The following is a 24,021-nucleotide window of genomic DNA, read 5'->3' on the forward strand; positions in this document are numbered from 1 at the left end:
TTAGTCAGTTACATGTCATGTCTGCCCTATAAGGCTCCAATTTCTTTGAGGGTAGAGACTGTCTGCAATTAATATTTGTATGTGCTACAAAGTAGATATTTGGTCAACGGTAGCAGAATTGAATTAATAAGAGGTATTCAACACTGATATGAAGCATCAAGGATGAAGCAAAAAGCCTTAATATGGGTCTTGCCATTCAATTACCCACAAATATTTATTAAGCAAGTACTAATGTGCCAGGCACTGAGGATTTAATGATCAAGGAGACAAAAAGCTTAATCCTCCAAAAGCATACAGTTCAGTATGGTGCTTACAATCCTACATTCTTAAAACATCAAGAAAATGATAGAAGTACAAGAAACAGAACTTTGATGTACCCATTTAGAAAGGGGTCTTTTTCTATAAGGCCCAGATGATATCACACAAAGGACAAAGGACAACTTTCACCTTTTAAAGGAATCCTGAGTATTGTTTAATTGTGAAGGGAGTAAAGGCTACTGAAGGGAATGATGTGGGATGAAGTTGGTCGTGCAAACAGCATCTCACATTTGAGCACATTTCAGGTGCTATGTTTATTACTCTCTATACATTATTTTACTTTTGAGTCATGGAAAACTTGGAGGAGGTGTCCAAAAAAGAAATTCTTCAAGGAACTAGTGGTTGAGAACTAATAAAGAAGAACTAGGAAGACAACCAGGTAGAAGAAATAGAACCAAAGAAACAGGGGTGGGGCAACCAGGTGTGTGGGGAAACCAGTTTTAATGGGAACAGAAAGCTTATGAGTGAAGGTTGTGGAGGTAAACACAAAGCCTAATTCTAACCCTGAAATGAAGATTTGGTCTGACAGGCAAGAAGGAGCCATTAAAGGCATTTGAACAAGAGGACAAACACAGTAAATATGGTAAGAAGAGAGATCCTGTTTTATGTAAGTTTTGAAAAAGGAAGTTCCTGGAGTCTGGGAGTTCTGTTAGAAGGCTGTAATAATGTCATTATAATCACAGCTAATATGAGCTCCTACTGTGTGCTAAGAATAATGCTAAAATTTTTATAATCATTATTAAATTCTTCTAACAAATTCACTGAATTTATTATTATTAGCAAACCCCTTTTAAATGTGAGGAAATGCAAGCTTATGGAGCATAACTGGCTCAAGTTCATCCATCCGACTTTCAAGCTTATGTTATCAATTACTGTGTCATGCAGCTGTCCCAACAACATTACAATCACAAAAGTACAGGACTAGGAATTCCAATAACCCCTTGTATATGTACATAGCTGTACATGTTTTAAAACACTTTTACCTACATGTAGTACTTGATCCTCATAATTACCTGTTGACACAGGCAGGAAAAGCTATTAATCTGGCTTTATAGAAAAAAGCAGGCTTTGAGACGTAATATACCTCTACTAAGGTCATATGCCCAACAGGTTACTGGTAGAGCTAAAACAAGAACCCACATCTCCAGCTGCCTTGTTCAATGTTCTATTAGCACTCTTGTTCACTGTACCAGCACGCAAATGCACACAGTGATTTTTTCTGCCACACCCTTGGTGTCTAGAACAGTGCCTGACACATCATAAAAGCTCAACAAATATCTGCTCAATAAACAAATGAATATAAGATCCCATTAATATTTAATAAAAGTACTATTCAACTATGCTGAATTATTATTGGCAGGTCCAAACTAATAATGATATGGCTGTACTTTATCTACCTGTTTATGATTTGGCTAGCTTTCTCAGCAATATGTCATATATAAATTATGCTTAACTACTCACTAGAAAATGCTTTGAAGGAAAAAGCATAATGAGAGAGGCCACACGGTTGAATGAGAAAGAATGAGGAAATGGTCAGGGGACCAGAGTATACCTACATGCTTCATATATCAGCCATGAAATGGGTAACACTCATCTGTGGTGGCAGTTATTGGAGGGCAACTTCCAGAGGTTAAAAAAAAACTCTCTTTATCCCATAACTCATTGTGATGTTGCAACAGAAGCATCACACAGCATATCCCTTCAGAGAAAAGGACTCATGATTTATTTATATATTAGGTGCCTAATGTAACTTATTTTTGAAAATGAAACACAAATAATGGCATACTCAAATTTGATTTAAATACCATGATTAGTCTCTTATAACTTAAGACTGACATTATTTATACTTCACACATATTATTAGTCTTTTTCATTTAAAAGTAAAATCAGCCTTCTAAATTTTCAGAATATAATAAATTTATTGTGTATGACCCCAAATTATTTTTCTGACTTATTACTGCTTCTGTTATGTGTAAGTAAAATTTTGGTGGTTAGCACAATTTAAAAAATGAAAAATGAAAACAGAAGGTAATATTGTTTAATATACTTAAAAACTGAGTTAAATATACTTAAATATTTGAATAAATAGTTTACATTTAATGAGCATTTACTTTGTGCCACGAGCTGTACTGAATGCTTTACATACATTACTTCCTTTACTCTTTATAAGTCTATAAAGGTTTGGCAGAAACAACTCCAGGTATAGATATGGAAGCTAATGTTAAATAACACACCTGCCTCTGGGCATATGCGTATGCTATTTAGTCTCTCTACATCCTAGTCTCTTCTTCTGTAAAGTGGAAATAATTATACTGTCTCCAAGAGGTCTGGTTATAAGTGGGACATGGGACAACACACCTAAGATAGTGCTTAACACAGTAGACACTATATTCAGTCATTCCTTTATAAGTTTCTGCCTTTTCAGCAAGAGGCAGCAGAAACTACTTGGCTGGGTTTTCACTAGAGAAGATATGCAGCTGACATCAGAAGTCATTCCCGACACTTCCAGTCAAGATGGAAGAGTAGTTAAACCTTGCTCACCTCCTCACACAACCAGCTCTATATAATCAACATTATAACTAGACTATAGCACAATTATTATTCAGAACTACCAGAAATAGAGCTGAATTGAAGTCCTACAGCCACGGAATTAAAAAAGAAACCACATTGAGACTGGTAAGAGGGGCAGTGATGCAGAACAGGATAGTCCCACACCCACATGTGACAGATAAAAATCAGGAGGGATTATCTCAGGAGTGAGAGGACCCAGCCCCACATCAGGTCCCCCAGGACAGGGAGTGAGTGCCAGGAAAATAAGTCCCCATAACTTCTGGCTGTAAAAATCAGTGGGGATTGAAGCTGTGAAAGACAGAAATTTCTGGAGTTCCAAGAAGTTCCTCTTTAAGCACCTGCACATGGGCTTACTTGGACTCACTCCCTCTGAGCTCCAGGGCTGGGCCAGCAGCTTGAAAGGCACCAGAGGCATACAGGGAGAAACTGAAGCATCTGGCATCAGGGGGAGGCTGGGGGAAGCTGGGGGCAGTTTCTCCCAGACAAAAGTGCTGGCAGCGGCCATTGTTCGTTTTCTTAGCCCTCCTCACACAGGGCCAGCAAGCGGGCACCATATCTGTGACTCTATCAACCTGGCTAATACTGTGCCTTACCCTGGTGATTCCCTGAGGCTCTACCATACCCAATTTTCAGGCCCACCCAAGCTGTTTCCAATGGCTTTTCCATACTAATGGTTTGTCTTGGCTCATGCTTCAGATTTTCCTAAATTCTCTCAAACATGAAACATCTTGCTTCAGTGAGACTTGTACCTCTCACTAAGTGGGCGCAGGCCTAGCACTAGAAGTAGCTGGCCTTGGTTCACAGCTTGGCCTTACTCGGGCACCTCTAAGCCCAGCACAAGTACCAAATATCTGAAGATCACTTTTTTTTTAAGATTTCATTTATTTACTTTTGGAGTGAGGGGAAGGGAGAGTGAGAGAGAGAGGGAGAGAAACATCAATGTGTGGTTGCCTCTCATGTGCCCCCTACTAGGGACCTGGCCTGCAACCCAGGCATGTGCCCTGACTGGGAATTGAACCGGCAACCCTTTGGTTCACAGGCCAGAACTCAATCCACTGAGCCAAACCAGTTGGGGCTGAAGACCACTTTGTAGCTTATGCTTGGTGGCCCTGGATAGATCAGTCAGTGACTGACTTTGGCCTGTATCTCCTAGGAGGCTCCAGACCCTGTGCACCTAGCAGACAGCTACAGACAACATTGGAGCACCACCACACAACTACGTCCATAAGCAACACACTCAAGGAGCAGAACTGATGGGCACCAGGGCCCTGTTGAAGTAAGTCCTGCTTTGTGGAGTCAGCTCCTACTAAGCTGATCCTTCACAGTGATCTGAGGTTGTTGGTCAGTGATCAGCCCTTGTGGCTGATCATCCTGGGTGAATTCCTCCCATTGACCTAATAAAAGCAATCCAGGCTAAACTATAACAGGAGGGTATACATAGCCCACACAGTGGACACACCTTGAATACCCAGGTTAGGTGATAGGAGAGGTCATACCACTGGACCCTACAGGATGTCTACTACATTAAGCCACTCCACCAAGCCAGGGAGTCATAGCAGCTCTACATAATACATACAAACATGTACAAGCAGGCTGCCAAAACGAGGAGACAAAGAAATATGGTCCAAATGAAAGAAGAGAACAAAAACAAAAAAAGTACTAAACAAAAATGGAGACAAACAATGTATTAGATGCAGAGTTCAAAAGTGGTATAAGGATGCTCAATGAACTTAGGGAAAGAGTAGATGAACTCAGAGAGAACTTTAACAGCATAAAAAAGGACATGGAAATGATACAAAAGAACCAGTTAGAAATGAAGGATACACTAACTGAAATGAAGAACAATTTACAGGGAATCAACAGTAGAGTGGATGAAGCCAAGAATCAAATCAGAGAGTTAGAATATAAGGGAGCAAAAAACACCCAAACAGAACAGCAAGAAGAAAAAATAATTTTAAAAAAGTAGGATAGTGTAAGGAGCTTCTGGCACAACTTCAATGCTCAACATTTGTATCATGGGGGGTGTCAGTAGGAGAAGAGAAACAGCAAGAAATTGGAAATCTATTTGAAAAAAATAATGAAAGAAAACTCCCCTAACTTGGTGAAGGAAATATACATACAAGTCCAGGAAGTGCAGGGAGTCCCAAGCAAGAGGAACCCAAAGAGACCCTACCAAGACATATCATAGTTAAAATGCCAAAGGTTAAAGACAAAGAGATAATCTTAAAAACAGCAAGAGAAAAGCAGTTAGTCACCTACAAGGGTGCTCCCATAAGACTGTCAGTGGATTTCTCAAAGGAAACTTTGCAGGCTAGAAGGGATTGGTAAGAAACATTCAAAGTGATGAAAAGCAAGGACCTACAGCCAAAATTCCCCTACCCAGCAAAGCTATCATTTATAATTGAAGGACAGGTAAAGAGCTTCCCAGACAAGAACAAGCTAAAGAAGTTGATCACCACCAAACCAGTATTACCTGAAATGTTAAAGGGTCTTCTTTAAGAAGAAGATAAAAAATATGAAGAATAAAATGGCAATAAATACATATCTATCAATAATTGAATCTAAAAAACAAAATAAATGAACAAGCAGAACAGACACAGAATCTTAGATACAGAGAATGTTTGATGGTTGCCTGATGGGATGGGGGTTGGAGGAGCTCACAAAAAAGGTGAAGGGATTAGGAAGTACAAATTTGTTGATACAGAATAGCTATGGGATATAAAGTACAATATAGGGAATACACTAGCAGAAGACTATATATGCATGACCCATGGATATGGACAACAGTGTGGGGACTGCCTGAGGGAGTGGGGGGTTCTAGGTGGGGAAGGGCAAAGTGGGAAAAACTGGGACAACTGTAATAACATAAACAATAAAATATAATTTAAATGAAAAAGGAAGTCATTCCTGACAGAGAGAAAACAAAGGAAACAAAACAAACCAGAAAACAGTACTCTCTAACTAAATGCTGACACCAACAGTATACATTTGCCCACTCTAAGACAGAAAAGCTGGATCTCACAGAAGTTTTATAATTTAATGAAAGGCTAGTTTTCTTGGTCATTATAAAGGTACTTTTCTTTTACATGGAGAAAAAATATGGACGATGAAAAATTCATTTCCAAGGGGATGATATTTTGATGGGAACATTCATAACTAATAATACTATAGAAAAAAACTTTCTATAATATCAACCCCTAGCCTTCCAAATAATTTTATGTGACATAGTACAAACACAAAATACTTAGTAATTAAGTACTAACATTTATTGGGTAGCTACCATGCGCTGGCACAAGATACACATACATGCACACACCTTATTTAATCTTAACCCTATAGAGGCAGGAACTTCATATTGTTATCTCCTTGCAGGTAAGTGAGCATAGAAGAGGTTACTATAACCACCTAAGGTACTAGAATTTGGATTGAAGTGGTATGGCTCTGGGATCCCTCATTTCCACTACCTTGAGAACTGCCTTCCTTAGTTCTTAATTAAAATGAAAATAGCCAGTACCGGCAAAACTGTAGCTGAATTTCTATTGGTAGAGAGTCAATATCTATCATAATCTTTTCAGATAGAAATTGGTCAATACAGATTAAAATTTTAAATTTTTATTGCTCTGAATCAGCAATTGTACATTGGGGAAATCCATGTTATAGTAATAAAAGCACCATATGACTGATACACGCATGCATGTGCACCTTGTGCCAATGTTTATTTTGGTATCTTTACTGGAAAAACATTGGAATGTCATCATAGTATCTGTCAGCTGGAAAAAGATTGTAATAGAGCATATAGATATATGATCACTATATTAAGCAAAAAAGCAAGTTTTCTCTTTTTAATGTACAGAATCTATTTCAGAAGGATGTATAATATGCATCTTAAACTTATCTAAACAAACCTCTTAATTTTTGCTTTTCTTTTAAAGACCAGCATTCTTCAACAGACTGTAGTAAGTGGCATTATATCCACACATTTAGGTTTATGCATGATTCTCTATTTCCCCTCAGCTCCCACATTTAAACAAGCAAGACTGATCTGACATCCAAAACAACAAGAATCAGCTCACTTTTCTTTGCTTCCAATACCTAAACCTCATCCAACCTCAATTAGATCACACCGGGCTTCTGCCTTCTGCCATAGCACTTTTACCTTCCTATAGTCTATTCTCTACATAGTAGAATGTACATCAGCTTACTTCACTCCCCTGTTAAAAACCTTCCAGTGGCTTCTACTGCACGTATATGCTCCCAGACACATTCCTCAAACAAATCCAGCTCATCAGTTGAGAGCTATTTTTGTCCCCTCTGCAGAGAAAGCCCTGCCCCCTTATTTTTGCATGTCTGGATCCTCATCATTTTGATCTTGTTTAAGTTTCACCTTGTCTAAGAGGTCTTCCCTATGACCAACCAAAGTAGTCGCAAGCTACATCCCTTAATTTAATTATCCGCAAGGCACCAACTGCTATTGGTAGTTAGTTCTCTTAGTTTATTTATTTGTTAGTTAATTTTGTCATTAGAATGTAACTGAACCTGGCAGGGAGGCTTATCTGTTTTATTCATACCTGTATCTTAATACCCAATAGTGCCTGTGCACAAAACATGCACTCACTGAATACTTGTTGAATAAAAAAAATGTGGATTATATAATTGAATATTTGCTAACAGAGATACTATTCATATGTAATTGTTCATTTTTTTGGTATAGAAGGGAAAAAGTATGGAGAGATAATAAACACTAAATATTAACTTCTTTAGGAGGTGGGAAAAGGAAAATCAACTTTTTTCATAATTAATCTGCATCTGATTAATTATAAGTGTACATTTCTTTTTGAAATTAAAGAAATAATTCAATGAATAAAATAATAAAGAGAATGTAATATTCCCTTGGCTGGGAATATTATAGGGCTATCTATAGAGCTGATTATAGAGCTATCTATCTCTAGAAGCAGATCATTATGATAGCAATCTTGTTGTATTAGTAATTTCCCTATCAATAATTAAAAGTAATTATTTAAAGATAGCTGCAATCCCAGGTATTAAATTGCTTTAAAATCTTAAAGAAATAGGTACTATTCATTATTTAAAAAATAATTTTCCAATAAACTCTGAAATGTCCAATTAGGACAAGTTTTATGTCTAGAAAAAACCTTAAAGAACTTTGAGGAAGGCGATATACATATGATTAAATTCAAATGTGTTTAACATTGTTTTTATATTATTTTATAATCATACTTCAACTACTATTACTTTAATTAGGGAAATTCCCTAGTTAATAAATCTATGGGGTTGGAATATGAGATACTCAAAATCAAAAAGCTAGATTTGGAAAAAATAATGATGACAAATATGTCTAATATATTCACCAGAAGCTAATTAGGAGTCACCTTACCTCAATAAAAGATGGAGAACTTGATGGTAATGGAAAGGGAGTAACAGCCATCTGATTGACTGCATCTTCATTTCTGTGGGTGTTAAAATAGGTAGAATCAGTACATGACAAGTAAATGACAAGTTCCTGGCTCAAATTAGAATCATTTCCTCAGTTCTCAGTTGAAAATGCACACTCAGCTCTACAGGATTAAAAATACATATAGCATGCAAAATAGATGTATTACTCAAGGGAGACTGAGATACAATTATTAGTGACAAAGAATGATGATGCTAGGAGCTGCCCAAATCCTGCTTAGTAAGTCAGGTGCTGCAGAGGATAATTTTGGAAAGTCATCAACTCTTTTCACACTGAGAAGTGTACATTTTTCAAAAGGGTGTGTATAACCTGTAGGCCCCACTAATGTTTAGAGCATTTTGTTCTTTGAATGGGAAAGATTCCCCACCTCCTTACTTGGCTTCTAACTTTGTGTGCCAAATGCAGGATGGTGGGAGGTATACGACAGTCCCCACATGGGTGGACTCTGTGAGGAGGAGTGATGGATGGGGAAAGCAGAGATCCAGTCAGGCAATGCTTCGTGGGCTAGGTTAATTCTACTCCTCATCATGCTAATGGGAGCAGAAGAGGTGGGAGCTGAATGTTCATCACCAGCATGACAGGCACAGAACAACTCCTGGAATACCAGTTCTGATTGTTTGGGCTTATTTCCACTACCTTATTTATTAGCAAATGGTAGACGGTGGTTCTGTGGGCGATTTATCCTTTACTCTTCAATCACAATGCACAACCAAAATAATTATCTCAAGATTTATGTTAAGTCTAACTTGAAGCCTTGAAAGGGGCATCCAACCTTTTGGTGTCTCTGGGACACACTGGAAGAAGAGCTGTCTTGGGCCACACATGAAATACACAAACACTAACCAAAACTGATGAACAAAAAAAAAGTTTTAAGTAAATTTATGATTTTGTGTTGGGCCACATTCATAGCCATCCTGGGCTTCATCTGACCCGCAGGTTGTGGGTTGGACACCCCTGCTAAGTTTCACAATATAAACAAAGCACCAAAAATTGCTTCTTACTGGTATGTGAAGACAGCTCACAGATCTCTCAATATGACCAGATTATATAGGATAACCACTACCTGACTTAGGAGCACACTCAAAATCCCACCCATATTATTTTTATTTCTCACCAATTAGAAAAAGATCCATTGGTCCACATCATTCCTGCTTTGGGGTTTTAATTTTATCACAGCCTTTACCCAAAATGCCTTTCTTTATTTAATTTATGTCCCACCCATCCTTCTCCTCCAGTGTGAGTTCCATAACCTCAACCAGGTGAATTATTTCCTTAAGTTCAAAGACTGTCTATGTATCGATGTCTTCCAAGTTCACATAGTTAGCCCAGGTGTTTTTCTGAGCTTACAATCTGCATGTCCCACTTTACATCTCCACTAGCTGTCCTACAAGCATCTTCAATAAAATAGAGCTCTTTATCCCACTCAGTCCCCTTAGGGTTACAGAATCAATTTCTTCTCCACCTGTGCAAATGTCAACAGCATCTGTCCCTCTGTTCAGCCAAGAACCTGAGAGCCATTCTTGAAACCTTTCACACCTCAATTGTATAGCTAATCCATGCTGTACAGGTGCAACCAATCCCTGTTAATAAAAACATGTAGATATAGACATTTTCCCCTTTGAAGTAGCTGTGTCCCAACTTGTTGCCATTGATTTTTTTGGAAATGGTTTTAGAAATTTCCAAGTTGTCCTTGAATTGCCTAACTACGGACATTAGCAGTTGTCTCCTTTTTCTACCATGTAGAAAACCTTGACTTAATCTTCTTCCAGATATAGGGGGATACCTGCCTGTTTTTTCAAAGTGTATATTTACTGCTGTTACTATTTGATTAGCATATATTAATATTAAATGAAAAAAACGTGACTTCTAAAAAACAAAATCTTGTTGATTCTACCTTCAGAACATATCTTGAATCTCTGCAGTTCTTTCTCTCCTATCCTTGTGCAAGACATCAGTGTGCCTCATCAGTATTAACATAAGAGCATACTAGCTGGTCTCCCTACTTACGCTCTTCATCCTCTCTCCCATCTGTTCTTCACCTAGCAAAGTTATTATGGTTCCAAATCACAAATCTGATTAGATTTCTATCCCCTGTTTTAAATCTTCCTATGACTTCTTAGTGCACTTAAGGTCAAGTCCAGAACTGCTGGGAAGGCTGTCCCACCTTGAGCAGTCTGAGCCTCCTACTGTCCTCTCTTCTCCCTGATCGCTGTGTTCCTCTCCTGCTACACTGGCTTTCTTTCCATTTCTCACCTGAGCCAAGCTCCACTCACCTCAGGGCCTTCTCTCGTTCTCTTTTCTTCTTCTCTGCATGCTCGTTGCCCAAATCCTTTGTCTGATTTATTCTTATTTCTCCTTCATAGCTCACCATAAATGTCATTTTCTGAAACAAGCCTTTTAGGATCTCCATTATATGCATGTTTCTAACACCCTACTCAATGATCATAGATCTGTTTCTTTCATAATTTACCTAACTGACTTGTATGAATGCTTGCTTTAAATCCATGTTCCTCTCACCAGGTAAGCACTCCAAGGACAAGATTCATGTTCTTCCTACTGTCTATTATATCATCCAAGGCAAACACAGTTCCAGGCAAATAGTTTGTACTTAACATAGCTATTTTTTTTAATGTAATAACCTCTCACTTCAACAAGAAAATAGAGGTAGGAGTTTCAATTTTAGTGCTACCACTAACTAGGTATAGGATTTTGGGGAAATAACTTCTAGGAAAATCAGTTTCCTGATCTCTTAAGTAAGTAGGTTAAACTATATGAATCTTAAACTGATGTAAATTCTTATGAAATGAAGCAGAGTATAAATAAAGAGGTGAAGTCTAAGTCCTAGTTCTTGCTCTAACCTTTTCAGATTCTTGTATTATGTAGCATACCAGCCAAATCAAAGCAGAAAGAAAAAGAACTAAAACTATGAATTCATATAGAGCATGAAGAATATCTTTTTTTCTGACAGCATTATAGATGCCTTGCCATGCTTTATTATGTTAAGAGATCACTGTTGTTTCTCACGGAGTACAATCCATTCCCCAGCAGTTTGCTCATACATAGAAGTAGTCAGTTACCCCTGAGTAAGTAATAGCATTTATTTCCTATTCAGTTTCCCCCATTGAATAATGCAATAAAGCTCAGCTCAAGCTTAAAGCCAAAAGTCAACAGGACATGTCTACCCAAGATTCAGAGCCCATGGGGCAGAGTGTATTTGGCAGTAATTAAGCAGATGGCCTTTCTTATCTCTTTCAAAGGTTACCAACATTAAAAATATGGCTGCACAGAAATTCTTATTGAGAAATCATGATTAGCTGGGCCAAGATAGCTCAAATCAGCCAAGTTATCCTTTTATAATTTAATGATTTCCCCCAAATTAATATGACTTTCCTGGCCTTTAAAGTCCCAATTAATTTTTTAAGCCTCACAGAAGAGAATTACTGTGAGGCTTAAAAATGGAGAGAAGAAAGCTGCTATCAGAAGTCACAGCTCATAATCCTGTATAATCCACTTACTAGTGAGTGTTCACACACCACCTCAGCATCCAGCCAGTGGGGACCTGACATGGCAGCAATTTTAAAGAGAAAGAAGTAGAATGAGGGAGACCAAAGGAGAGGAGCCATTTACACCTCAAACAAGCAGTTAACCTGAATGATTCTGGGGGACCTTCTGACACTTCATATTCTCTGATACTCAAAAGGAATGAAATCTGTTTGCTTTATAATGAACTTTCCCTTTCCAATATGCTGAATAAGTGACTTAGGCCCTAGAGCCCCATGCAAAACACAATCAGGAATTGTAATTGTTTGTTGGTGTTTTCATAATTGTCTTTAACAGCTGCTGAGAGAGAGATAATGGAGTTCTAACACAGAAAACAGTGAGAACAATTTTTCCGGGTAAGGAACCCTGTAAGTGCATGTCCTTCCTTATCATTGTATTTGCCCTGTTCTATTAAAATTACTCATGCTGTTCTTTCTCCTTCGCTGAACACAGAGATGGGATCTGATTTCTTTGTATCCCCAGCTTATAGCTGACAGAGAGTAGGTGTACTATAAATGTCTGTTGCATGAAAGTGATCTTAACGAGGCAGGGGAAAGGCAGAAAGCAGAGCTACCAAAACTATGCTCTGTGCTTTCCACCCAGCTTCAGGGAGGTAATGACAATGTGCTGCCTGCAGTCACCCAGCTGTCAGTATTAACCACATTAATGGACATTTCTTGGGGTGTCTGCCCAGCCCACAGTGATTCCCTGGATGGGCTACAGCAGCAATGTCTATGTGTGTAACACTGACAGCATGTCTCAACCTCAGTGGGTGTAAGGGGCAGCTGCCTGCCTTGGTTTGGGCCAATAGACTGCTTCTCCCAGGAACTCAAAATTTAGAACACACACATACAGATCAGGAGTGTAGTATCTAGAACATACCAATGGATGTGATCATACAGGGTCTAGCACAAATAACACCCTTTTTTAGTACAAAATCTTTTACTACAAAATCATAAGCATGTAATTCGGTAACATAACAATATCATACTCAAGCACACCAAATGGCATTTTAGGTGAAATGTTCAAATTAAAACTATAAATTATTACACCCATATCACTACCCTACCAATCATGCTCAAGCAGATTTTACTTCTGCCAGACCCTGTATATGGTGTAAAACAATGATGTGTTATTCTGAAGAGATATCTAGACCTAAGCCAACCTAGGCAAAAATACAGTTCTAGCTATATAAGTTCTATCAGTAAAATGTAATGTAAACAAGATACTAAACAACTTTCTAAAATCTTTGTTTCTTAATCTATAAAATTGGGATAGTCCCTTCTAAATAAAATTGGTGTGAGAGAATGTAAATGCCAGAGTACTAAGGCACAACATAGGGTTTTATGATGATCGGTCTCAGATGCTGAAATTTCCAGGTGCTAAGTCCTCAGTTACTCTTAATTCACTCAGCATCTACCCTTATATAAAAACAAAAAAACACAAAACAAAAACCCCACCAAATCTAATGATTTCTTTCTAAAGACTTCATCCTTTCTTGTCTTTTCGTCTAGTCCCATGTTTCCCATCCTAATTCATGTACGTTTCACGTTGCCTAAACTATGATAACAATGTCCCTATTTATTTTCTTTTTTCTGCTGAGTCTCAATAAATGTAAATCACACCTTTTTCAACTTGAACCACTTGATTGCACTCCCATCAACCAAGCCTGAAAATTAAAATCTCAATAACCCAACATCATAGAATTATCTCTGTTGGTGTTTGTTTTGCCTGATGCATAGTTCCTTATTTGCATGTCTTAGAAGTTCTTGAAGGACTTATTAACTATATGGTTTTATATAGCATCTGACAAATAGTAGGTACTCAATAAATGTTTGAATGAAGTCCATTAATGCAGTTAATTCTTTCCCATGTAGGTCTACTGAAGCAGCATTAAACTGGTTCTTGCTGCATCCAATTCTCCAACAGTCATCTTGCTTTTCTCTGAAATTCTAAACTTACATGGCCTTTCTCAGCAACTTCATTTTACTTTTCTAAGAATACTTCACTGCATTTTTGGAAGCACATACATGTTCTAGAGAGGGATCTGTTGATAACACTCTATATGTTTACTCCTTATCCATCACAGTTGTAACCATAATTCAAGGTGTAATAAGATACTTTATTAACATATTATTTGAAACATCAATCAAATAACCACTGACTAATTCCTTACGATAAATATGGGATATTCTCCCCAGTGTAAACTCTGAAAGAATACTATGAATTGTGGTTAAAAGAAAAATTTATGGGCTGCGAGGAAAACATATTTATCTTTCAGGAAAGAACAATGAGCCCATTATAATTGGTGAATGAGGGAATAAAAAGGAATGTGATATAATGTGTGGTGTGTATATTTACAAAATATCATAACTTTCATTTATCAGAGATTAAGTTATCTCCAAGAAGCATTTCTACTTCTTCTAAAAGAGAAAGTATGTTCCATCCTAAAATCCATGTAGAATCTCAAGTAGCTAAAAGAATCTTGGGAAAAAACAAGTTGGAGGTTTCATCCTTCCTGATTTCAAAATTTATTACAGAATTATAGTAATCAAAACAATACAGTACTGGCATAAGGAGAGACATAATGGACCAGTGGAACAGAATAGAGAGCCCTAAAGTAAACCCTCATATATACATGGTTAAATGGTTTTCAACAAAGGTGTCAAGACTGTTCAATGGGGAAAAGGATAATCTTTTCAACAAATGATGCTGGGAAAACTGGATGTCCACATGCAAAAGAATGATGTTGGACCCTTCCCTTACACCATATACAAAAATTAACTCAAGGTAGAACAGAGTTCTATATGTAAGAGCTAAAACTATAAAACTTTTAGAAGAAAATATAGGAGAAAAGCTTCATTGCAATGAATTTGGCAATGATTACTTAGCTATGACATTAAAAGACAAGTAACATCAATAAACAATAGATAAATTGGTCCACATCAAAATGAAAAATTTCTGTGCATCAAAGGACACAATCAACAGAATGAACAGGTAACCTATGAAATGGGAGAAAATATTTGCAAATCATTTATCTGATAAGGGGTTAATATCCAGAATATTAAAGAATTCCCACAACTCAACAATAACAATAACAAAACAAACCACCTGATTAAAAAATGGGCAAAAGACTTGGCTTGAAAAGACATTTCCCCAAAGAAGACATACAAATGGCCAATAAACACATGAAAAGATGTCAACATCAGTAATCAGCAGAGAAATGCCAATCAAAACAACGAGATACCACTTGTCATCCATTAGAATGGCTACTATTAAAAAAACAAACAGAATATAAGTGTTGGTGAGGTTTTGTAGAAACTAGGACCCTGGTCCACTGTTGGTGTTAATGATATGGTATAGCTGCTAGAGAAAACAGCATGATCATTTCTGAAAAAAATTAAAAAGAGAACTACCACATGATTCAGCAATTCCATTTCTGGGAATATATCCAAAAGAACTGAGAGTAGGAACTCAAAGAGACATTTGTATACTCATGTTCATAGCAGTATTATTCACAATAGTCAAAAAGCAGAAGGAACTCAAAGTATCCCCTGACAGAAGAGAATGGATAAACAAGTGTGGTATATACATAAAGTGGAATATTATTCTGATACATGCTACAACAAGGATGAACCATGAAAACATGTTAAGTGAAATAAGCCAGTAAGAAAATGACAAGTACTGTAAGATTTCCACTTTTATAAAGCACTTAGTATATAATTCAGAGACAGAAAGTAGATGGTAGTTGCCAGGGGGTAGAGGAAGGGGAGAAAGGGGAGTTATTTTTAAAGGGGAACAACTTCAGCTTTGCAAAACGTGAAGAGTTCCGGAGATAGATGATGGTGACGGCTGCACACCAATGCGAATATGTGTAATGCGACTGAGCTGAATACTTCCAGTGGTTAAGATGGTAAATTTTATGCATATTTTACCACAATTTAAAAATATTAACTAACCAAGAAAAAAAATATTCAAGTGTGATGAGGACATGTTTGAATTATTTAGAAAATAACTGAAAATCATTTTTGTCTTCAAGACAGCTCTGGTCTTGCACTTGGAAATTCACTTTTTGAAACCCATAGGATCTTACTTTATGCCAACAAAATAGCATTTTTATCAAAAGCAGAAGTCAAGGGCCTGAACTCAGCCTGGACTGCTGAGTAGATTGATTTAATTTGTCTGCAACCTCTTATAAAGTGATTACAATCACAATCTAGTGCCTAGCACAAGATTTAGGTGCGCACACACAGAGAAGCTGAGTAAATGAGGAACATGTGAACACAACTCAGCAGCCTATATGTTATTTTCTGACTGTAGTAACTATAGTGATGTTAGACATGTATGGACAGGAAAAAATCCCCGACTCTACATTTACTCTATTAATTGAAACATGGCAACAAATGAATATTCAGCCAGGAAATCTCCATGTGAATGAACCAGAAGTAACATATAAAACAAGGCAAATCATATCTCAGTGGGAGCAAAACTCCTTTCTGAAAAGTTTCCAGGAGATATTTCTAACTATCTGAATAGACTGAATAGCTTCCCATTTGCAATAGGAAGAAACCAACAAAATGGCCGAATATGCTGAATTTGAAATAAATATCCAATGACAGTGCAATTATGAACTCTATTTACTTGACATTCCAAACAATGTCAATCACAAATGAGGGCTGCTGGGAGTAACTTAGCATCCAGACCCACATTTTACAAAGGTGGCCCCAGGCGAGTTCTTAATAATTGTCCGTCATGCAGAGGAAAAGGTAGCTCACCAAATATTTGGCAGTGCAGAGTGGCAGGGGGGTTCATGAGGAAGCTTAGGACTAGGCAGGATAGATGACTTAGGCTAATAAATTACTCAAAGAGACGTGTGTGTGTGTGTGTGTGTGTGTTTTAAGGTAGTGTAGTAGATACCCCATGCCATTCTTCTCTTTATCCTGGCTAGCAAAGTCCAAACATTGTTGAGGCATCCCGCCCTCACCATAAGGCAATGGACTGAGAAAGGTGACACCCCCAGCTCCACCCCAGGTATAAATCCAAAATATTAGCTCCTGCTTGATTCTTCTGAGATAATCATGGTGATCTTCTTTCAAGAGCCAGTAAATGCTTTGGCAGTAGAAACATGTCTTACTGGAGATCCTTAGTAGAGACTTGTTCAGCAGTCTTGTGCTCTGCTAAATAAGCATGAAGGATAAAAACTGAGAATCAAAGCTAAAAGCCTAAATGTGACAAGAACACATACAGAGGAAGCCAAATACCTCATTCTGGTTGCTCATGATTTGTTAAGATGGCTCTACTTTTATCATACTTCTCACCCATTCTTTGGCAGCAAGCAAATCAATAGAAATAAATTTGGGCCAACTTAAGTAGAGGGGAATGTATTAGAGGGAACTGGGATCTCACGAAATACAGGCAGGCTATATGATCAGACTTGGAACAGATAGGACCTAAGAGACCTTCAGAGCACAAGGAAGCAGAAAGCACAAAGATGTATAGCAGGAACTTCTGAATAAGGTGCTGTGACTCCAGGGGTAAATGTCACTCATATAAAACCACTCATATTATTTGCTTTCTATTCTAAACCTACAGTATCATATTGCCCAGCCTTAGTTCATTCGACCAACCAATGGTCACACCTGAGCAATGAGGGGAAGATCTGGCTTCTTCAGCTTCCATAGAGGGAGACAACCATCTAGATGTACAGTTCCACCACACTACATATATTATGTGTGTGTGTGTGCGTGTGTGTGTATGTGTGCTTGAAGGAGTGGAGTCTATCAAAGGAAAGAGGCATTCTACAGGGAAAGGGGTATAGACATTGACCAGCCAAAACCAAACAAATCCAAACCAAACAAAAAACACCACATCATCCTTGTGACCATCACAACAACCAGGTGTTTCTGGGTGCCACAGAAGTGAAACAAATAGAGTCACCATTTCCACAAACTGGTACTAGGTTAAGGAGTGGGAGTAGCAAAGAAATAATTACCAACTCTATCCTTGAAATAATAAAATTGATTTTCAAAGACATTTTACAAAGTCACACTAGAGAGATGGGCTTGTTCTTTGATAGCAATACTTACCTAATTCACTGAATTCACCTAATTCATGAAATAAATAAAATTTTTAGTTAGTTAAGACTACCCAACTATAACCACCTTCATAGGAGGAAAATTTATGCATACTGTGGATATTGAAAAGAATATGCTATAGGCTTTCAAAATGTTTCTAGAAATGTATGATGCAATGGAATCAGAGCCAGATTTAATGGACAGTTTCCTGAGGTTACCACAGTATGTCGAAGGAAGCAATGATTCTTATTTGGATGCATAAACTGCAATGTCCAACAAAAGAGCAAAACACAACACACTTCAACTGCACCTTGTTCTTTCACCAAAAGGCTTATAAATTCTACTTACATATAAAATAAATAATCAAAACTCCTATTTAAAGTGGATAGTACAAGAAATGAGTACTGAATTAATTAAGCAAGAGTCAGAACTTCGGACCACCTGAGAGGCTTATATGGGTCTACCATATGGCCCAATGAAACAGAAACAGAGGAGAAAGTAGAAACACACTCCTTGAAATGGTAGGAGTGTGTCTCTACTTCCCTTCTCCCTGTAACTCCCAATGCCAGGCCTCTTCCTCAAACCTCCATGTCAAATGTCCCATGAACAATATTTTACTGTGCACGTGAAGAGGGGCACTGAGTTCTTTAATGGTCCATGAGAGTCAGAAAGATGTTTTCTTACAGTATTCAAAACAAACGACATACACAGCTGTACTCATCTCACAGTACTTCTTAGAAAGGACGGATTTTCCCCTAACAAGTGAATGTTCAGGTATGCTGGGTATAACATCTAAAAACCTATGACTTTGTTTATACATCCTTCTGGTTCAGCTTAAGCATCTTTCTCTGTGACATCTTCTCTTAGGCTCCCAAACTAGATTAGGTTTGTCTCCTGTATGTCCCTATAGTATCATAGGCTTTCATCACTGCATGAGGTACCCCAATTGTTTACTCTCTGCCCCATTGCTTAGGGCAGAGATTGTGCCTCTGACTCCACAGTACCAGCACGGGTAGGCACTCAGCAAATACTTGTTGAATGCATGAATAGTTTTTTATGACAGTAAAACTCATAGCTGTGCCCACCATCTTTCCCCCTCACATTTATCAAAACTAGGCAGTATAAAGAATCAGGAATACAATAAGGACTTTAAAAACAGCCATTCAATTTGTTTCTTTGGATGGACTTCTCCCAGACAGGACCCTGACAGTCACATTAATTTCAAGTCAATACCATCTCTTAGGGAAATGGCCAGAGGATGACAGACCACACTGTATTTTTAATTACAAAAACAAGACATATGTTCAATCGCCATGGTAAGGTGATCCCATGGTGAGGCCACTTTTACTCAGTAGGTCTTGACAGCTAGCACTAAATTCAAGGGGTTCAGTTTCATTTGGCCTCCTTATGCCCCAGGAGTTTTTGCATAGCACATGTTTTCCATACATAATTAAGTAATGGAGAGTGAGTTGTTATACATGACATTTAGAGCTGCAGGCAACATCATTAATCTCCTTGGATCCCCTCACTGCCAAATAGAGCAATTCTTTCTCCATAGTGTTAATAGAGCTCTCCCCCTGTACTTAAATAGGTTGAATAGGAAAACCCATAGAACTAAATGTGTGGTGCATAGTAAGAACTCAGATTGTAATGTACTTCTGGATGATCCAGAGCAGAAAAATTCAGAATATCAGAGTCCCTATGTGGCTTAGCACACAATTACATAATTGAGGATTGTCCAAAATGTAATGATGCAGGAAAAAAAGAGGAGGGGGAGTGATTATGTAAGTCACATATACATAACAGCAACTTACTAATTTTCACTAATGACTCACACACCCTTTGTGATCAATTAGTATATGAACATATATGTGTTAAAAGAATACGACAAGAACTTGATCACATAAGTGTACATCACTATAGATTAATGACACTAGTAAATTAATATGTTGTCTGTAGCATATTTGAACAGCTTTCTGTGATTACTGTTAATCATACTCTTAAATTTGTGGCTAGTTCCCATTTTTATCACAATTGTCAACAAATGTGAAAAAGTATTGTCAAGGTATAAAAAGCCAAAAATTTCTATCTACTGGAAATGCACAGAGAATCAATAATTCCAACTAAGGAAGAAAATATTGTCAATTAGAAGCACTAACAGTAGAGAACCACAATTTATAAAACTCAGTGTTTAAAGTAATAATATATATAATACAAGTTATGTAGTTTAAAAGTATAATTGTATCTGTTGTGCCAAGATGATTTAAGTTGTAACTTCCCAAAAATTGATAGCAAGTCAATATTTAACTGCTCCAGGAATTGGTTCCAAAAAGGCAAAAGTGAAGTTCTTGCAACAGTAGAATGAAGGAGGTAAAATACAAGCAGAGGCTGAAAGATGTATCTGCATGAGTAATGAACTAGACAACCAGCCTGAAGGAGACAGGATGGTATGTTGGATGGCATCTAAAATGCACAGGTTGCCACATGAGAGGAGGACTTGTCTCCATTACGCCACCTCCATCACTGAGGTACAGAGCTGATGAGCAATAAAATTTGGGGTTGGTCAAAAAGTCCATTTAGTTTTTCCATAAAATAAAAAACACACCTTTTATTTTCACCAATAACTTTATTTATTTAAATATTTTGAGTATGTCAGCTCTCCCCCACAAGCTAGAATGCTGACTTTCTCAATGTCTCCATTTGATTACTATCTACTTCAACTGGTCTACCTGACCACAGAGCATTGTCCAGCAAGAAATCTCCAGCACAAAACTTCACAAACCACTTTTGACATGTCCGATCAGTCACAGCACCTTGTCCATACACTGCACAAATCCAGTTTTGCATTTCAGTTGTTTCTACCTTTCTTGAAATAAGAAAGCATAATATACCAAAAATGTTGCTTATTTTCTTTCATCTTCAATATTAAAATGGCTACACAAAAATTTACCAATTTTGATAATTTTTTAAAAAAATGCATGCTGATATGACAGCTGTCACAATACAATCTAACAAAATTGTTTTGCGTGAAATTAAAGACAAGTAAGCACTATTAGAGCCATCTTATGGAAAAAAAAACAGAACTTTTTGGCCAACCCAATATTTTCTAGATTTCCTTAACTGCTTTAAATTCTGACACTAAATTGATATTACTTATGCAAAATCTAATATATTTATTGACATGGGCATTAATTTATGTTAGTTATATTTATCTCTATACAGTCCTCAATTAAACAGTGTTTTCTACTTCCTGTTAAACTGTCGGGCCATCATGAACAAATAGGAGGAGGAGCTGCAGGAGCAGTAGCAGCAGCAGCTGACAGAGAACTAAAAGAGATGCTGTAGGCAGGTTGTGCCCATGTCTCCTATTCTAACATTTATCAGAAATGGTTTGATATAATGTCTGTAGCTATCTGTTACAGTGGTTAGTCATTATGATGGTATTAAAGCATTTTTAAACAGTGAATATGCTTTACTTTAAAAAATATTCAAGATTCTATTTCCTGATTGGTGTGGGGATTGACTATGGAAGTGGGGGGCCAGCTGGGTGGAGGGGGCAAAGGGAGGAAAACTGAAAAACTGTAAAGGCATGAACAATAAAACATTAAAAAATATTCAAGATTCTGGAATTAGACAAAATACGTAAGAAGGAGTAATTGTTTTTAGTCTTCCTCTTTCCTTCTCTAAGACTTCTTTTATCTCCTTCCTCCCCCTCTTTCCTGCCATCATCATCATCATCATCATCATCATCACCACCACCACTGCCATCATCATCACTACAGCAGTGAACACTGTTGGGCCCATATTGCCAGACAATTCACACGTATTAAAATATTAGATGATTTATGAGATAGCTATAGCATCCCCATTTTACAGACCAGGAAACTGACCATGCTCACACAGCCCAAATATAAAAACCCAGTTTCAAACTCAGTAAGTTGAATTTAGGATTGTTTTTTTAATTACTTTTAAAGCCTTATAGTTCAGTCTTGCTTTAGAAAAGAATTCATCACTGTAGTTAAGAGTTCCCAGGCAAATGAATAGTCCCTTCTCTTATGGAAACTGAAGCATTAATTAGTAAAATGTTGGCACACAAATTACAAGATCTACTGAATCAAACAAAAGGTTGTCAGCAGTGCATACATATCTTGATTCCATTTAAGCTCATTTTCCTTAACAGTCTAAAAGTGGATATGACAATAGATTGTTTAGAATTACAACTACATGTTTTTCTCTCTATAAAAATAGATATAGAAAATCTTTCTAACTTACATTATTTGGGAAAGCAGTGGAGAAAGGAACTAAAGTATGAGTAGTTATGTAAAATAATGACACTATGTATTTTTGTTTTTTTCTATCTGTATTTTTAAATCCACAAAGTAAGTCAAGCTAATTTACTGTAATTGTTGTCTTTGGAGAATAAATAATGTAGAATTGTTCCATAGGAACTGAAAAAAAAAAGTCATTCAACAGAGCTTTTTGAATGCCTACTATGTGCTGGCATTATAATTTAATGATCATACAAGAAACATCTATAATTAGATTACATACTTTGAGTGTACACTGATACTCCTAAATTGCTTAAAATCACTTCCAGTAAATAAGTATTCAGCAGCATCTTCAATTATGCTACTTCATTAATTTACTGAATAAATTCTTTCCTTCACTCAGATCCCTTCTGAATAATCAAAATTGAAATAGTCAGACACTAAATTAATGAGGCTTTACTACCATTATAAAATTCTACTCAGCTTTCTCTTCTGTATTCTAAACAACTCAAGTCACTTAACCTTTCTATCTTGAAGGAGGTGGGTTCTGTTTTCTCAATACTTAATTGCATTAAATTATTTCCTTTGGATCCTATTCAATTTTCTTTTTGCACTCTTTAAAACAGGATGGCCATTATGGGTAATAAAGGCCCCACAAATGCTGAACAGGTAACAGTAACATTAATAACAGCACTGTGCCACCACGTGCTGAGCACTTAAGTGCAGATCCCATTGAGTGCAATATAAGTTTTCTCATGTAATATTATAACTTTATACAAAGTTCTCATGGCTAAGTGGTTTGAACTCTTTACTTGTATGGACTTCTTTCAATGGACATCCTAAATTCTTTGTTTTTAACTTAAATGTTTTTTTTCTTTTTCTTCCTTTCCTTTTTTAGTAAAAGGCATTTTTTATTATGTATTTTCTATTACCATGTATCCCCTTTATACCCCTCTCCCCCCTACCAAACTGCTGTCCATGTCCATAAGTCCTTTTTCCTTTTTGCTTGGTCACTCCACTGCCAACTGCCCCCCATAGCTGTGATTTTTATTTTTCAATTAAAGTTCACCTTCAACAGTACTTTGTATTGGTCTCAGGTGTACAGCACAGCGGCTAGACAATCATACCCTTCACAAAGTGTTCCCCCCAATATTCCCATCATTTTACATTGTTGAGTGGCTGACATTTCCTCAAGTCTATTCATCTTTTCACCTTCTAAGTCTAATTTTGTAAGCTCTGGCAATACGAGGGCAAAACAACTCAAAAAGATCTGTGACTACCAGAGTATGTCAAGGTGAGTAAGCCAGAGGAGGTCATCTTAACACACAAAGATGCACAAGAAGAAGGAAGATTTCTCCTTCTGGAAACAAGAGTTAAAAACTGGAAGGCTAGAAAATGTTGGCGAGTGGGAGAAGTCTTGACACAGGATTTCTTTAGGAGCAGAGCAGCAACATGCCCTGAGGCTGAAGTGATGGTGTAGAAAGAAATTTTTCAACATCTACCCCTATAATCCCAGAAATCCCCGGGGATTGGATAGGCTTGACTGACAGGTAAGAGAAGAGGAAGTATAATAATCACCATCATAAAATACTAGCTAACACTCTTCTAGCCTTTACTCTGTGCTAGACACCGTACTGAACATTACAAATGGTTGAAATATCACAATGCAGTAGATGCTTTATTATTTCCATTTTACAGATAACTAAGGCCCAAAAGGAAAATAAGCTGATCAAGAGTTAACATACAGGGTTAGTTACGTCACCTAATAATAATAATT

At 37.2% G+C, this 24,021-nt stretch overlaps 1 protein-coding gene across 6 annotated transcripts in view; it reads right to left on the minus strand.

Moving 5' to 3' along the window:
* The window catches only part of PATJ (PATJ crumbs cell polarity complex component), a 327,386-nt gene that overhangs the window by 93,276 nt on the left and 210,089 nt on the right, over positions 1–24,021 (minus strand). For all 6 annotated transcript variants that reach the window (XM_045835301.1, XM_045835303.1, XM_045835300.1 and 3 more), the window contains one exon: positions 8,285–8,357. In XM_045835301.1, coding sequence (XP_045691257.1) covers positions 8,285–8,357 — 73 coding nt within the window. The remainder of the gene's footprint in view (positions 1–8,284; positions 8,358–24,021) is intronic.

The sequence above is a fragment of the Phyllostomus hastatus genome, unplaced genomic scaffold (genome assembly GCF_019186645.2).
Source record: "Phyllostomus hastatus isolate PE091 unplaced genomic scaffold, TTU_PhHast_1.1 phas_contig_209, whole genome shotgun sequence".
Taxonomy (NCBI): domain Eukaryota; kingdom Metazoa; phylum Chordata; class Mammalia; order Chiroptera; family Phyllostomidae; genus Phyllostomus; species Phyllostomus hastatus.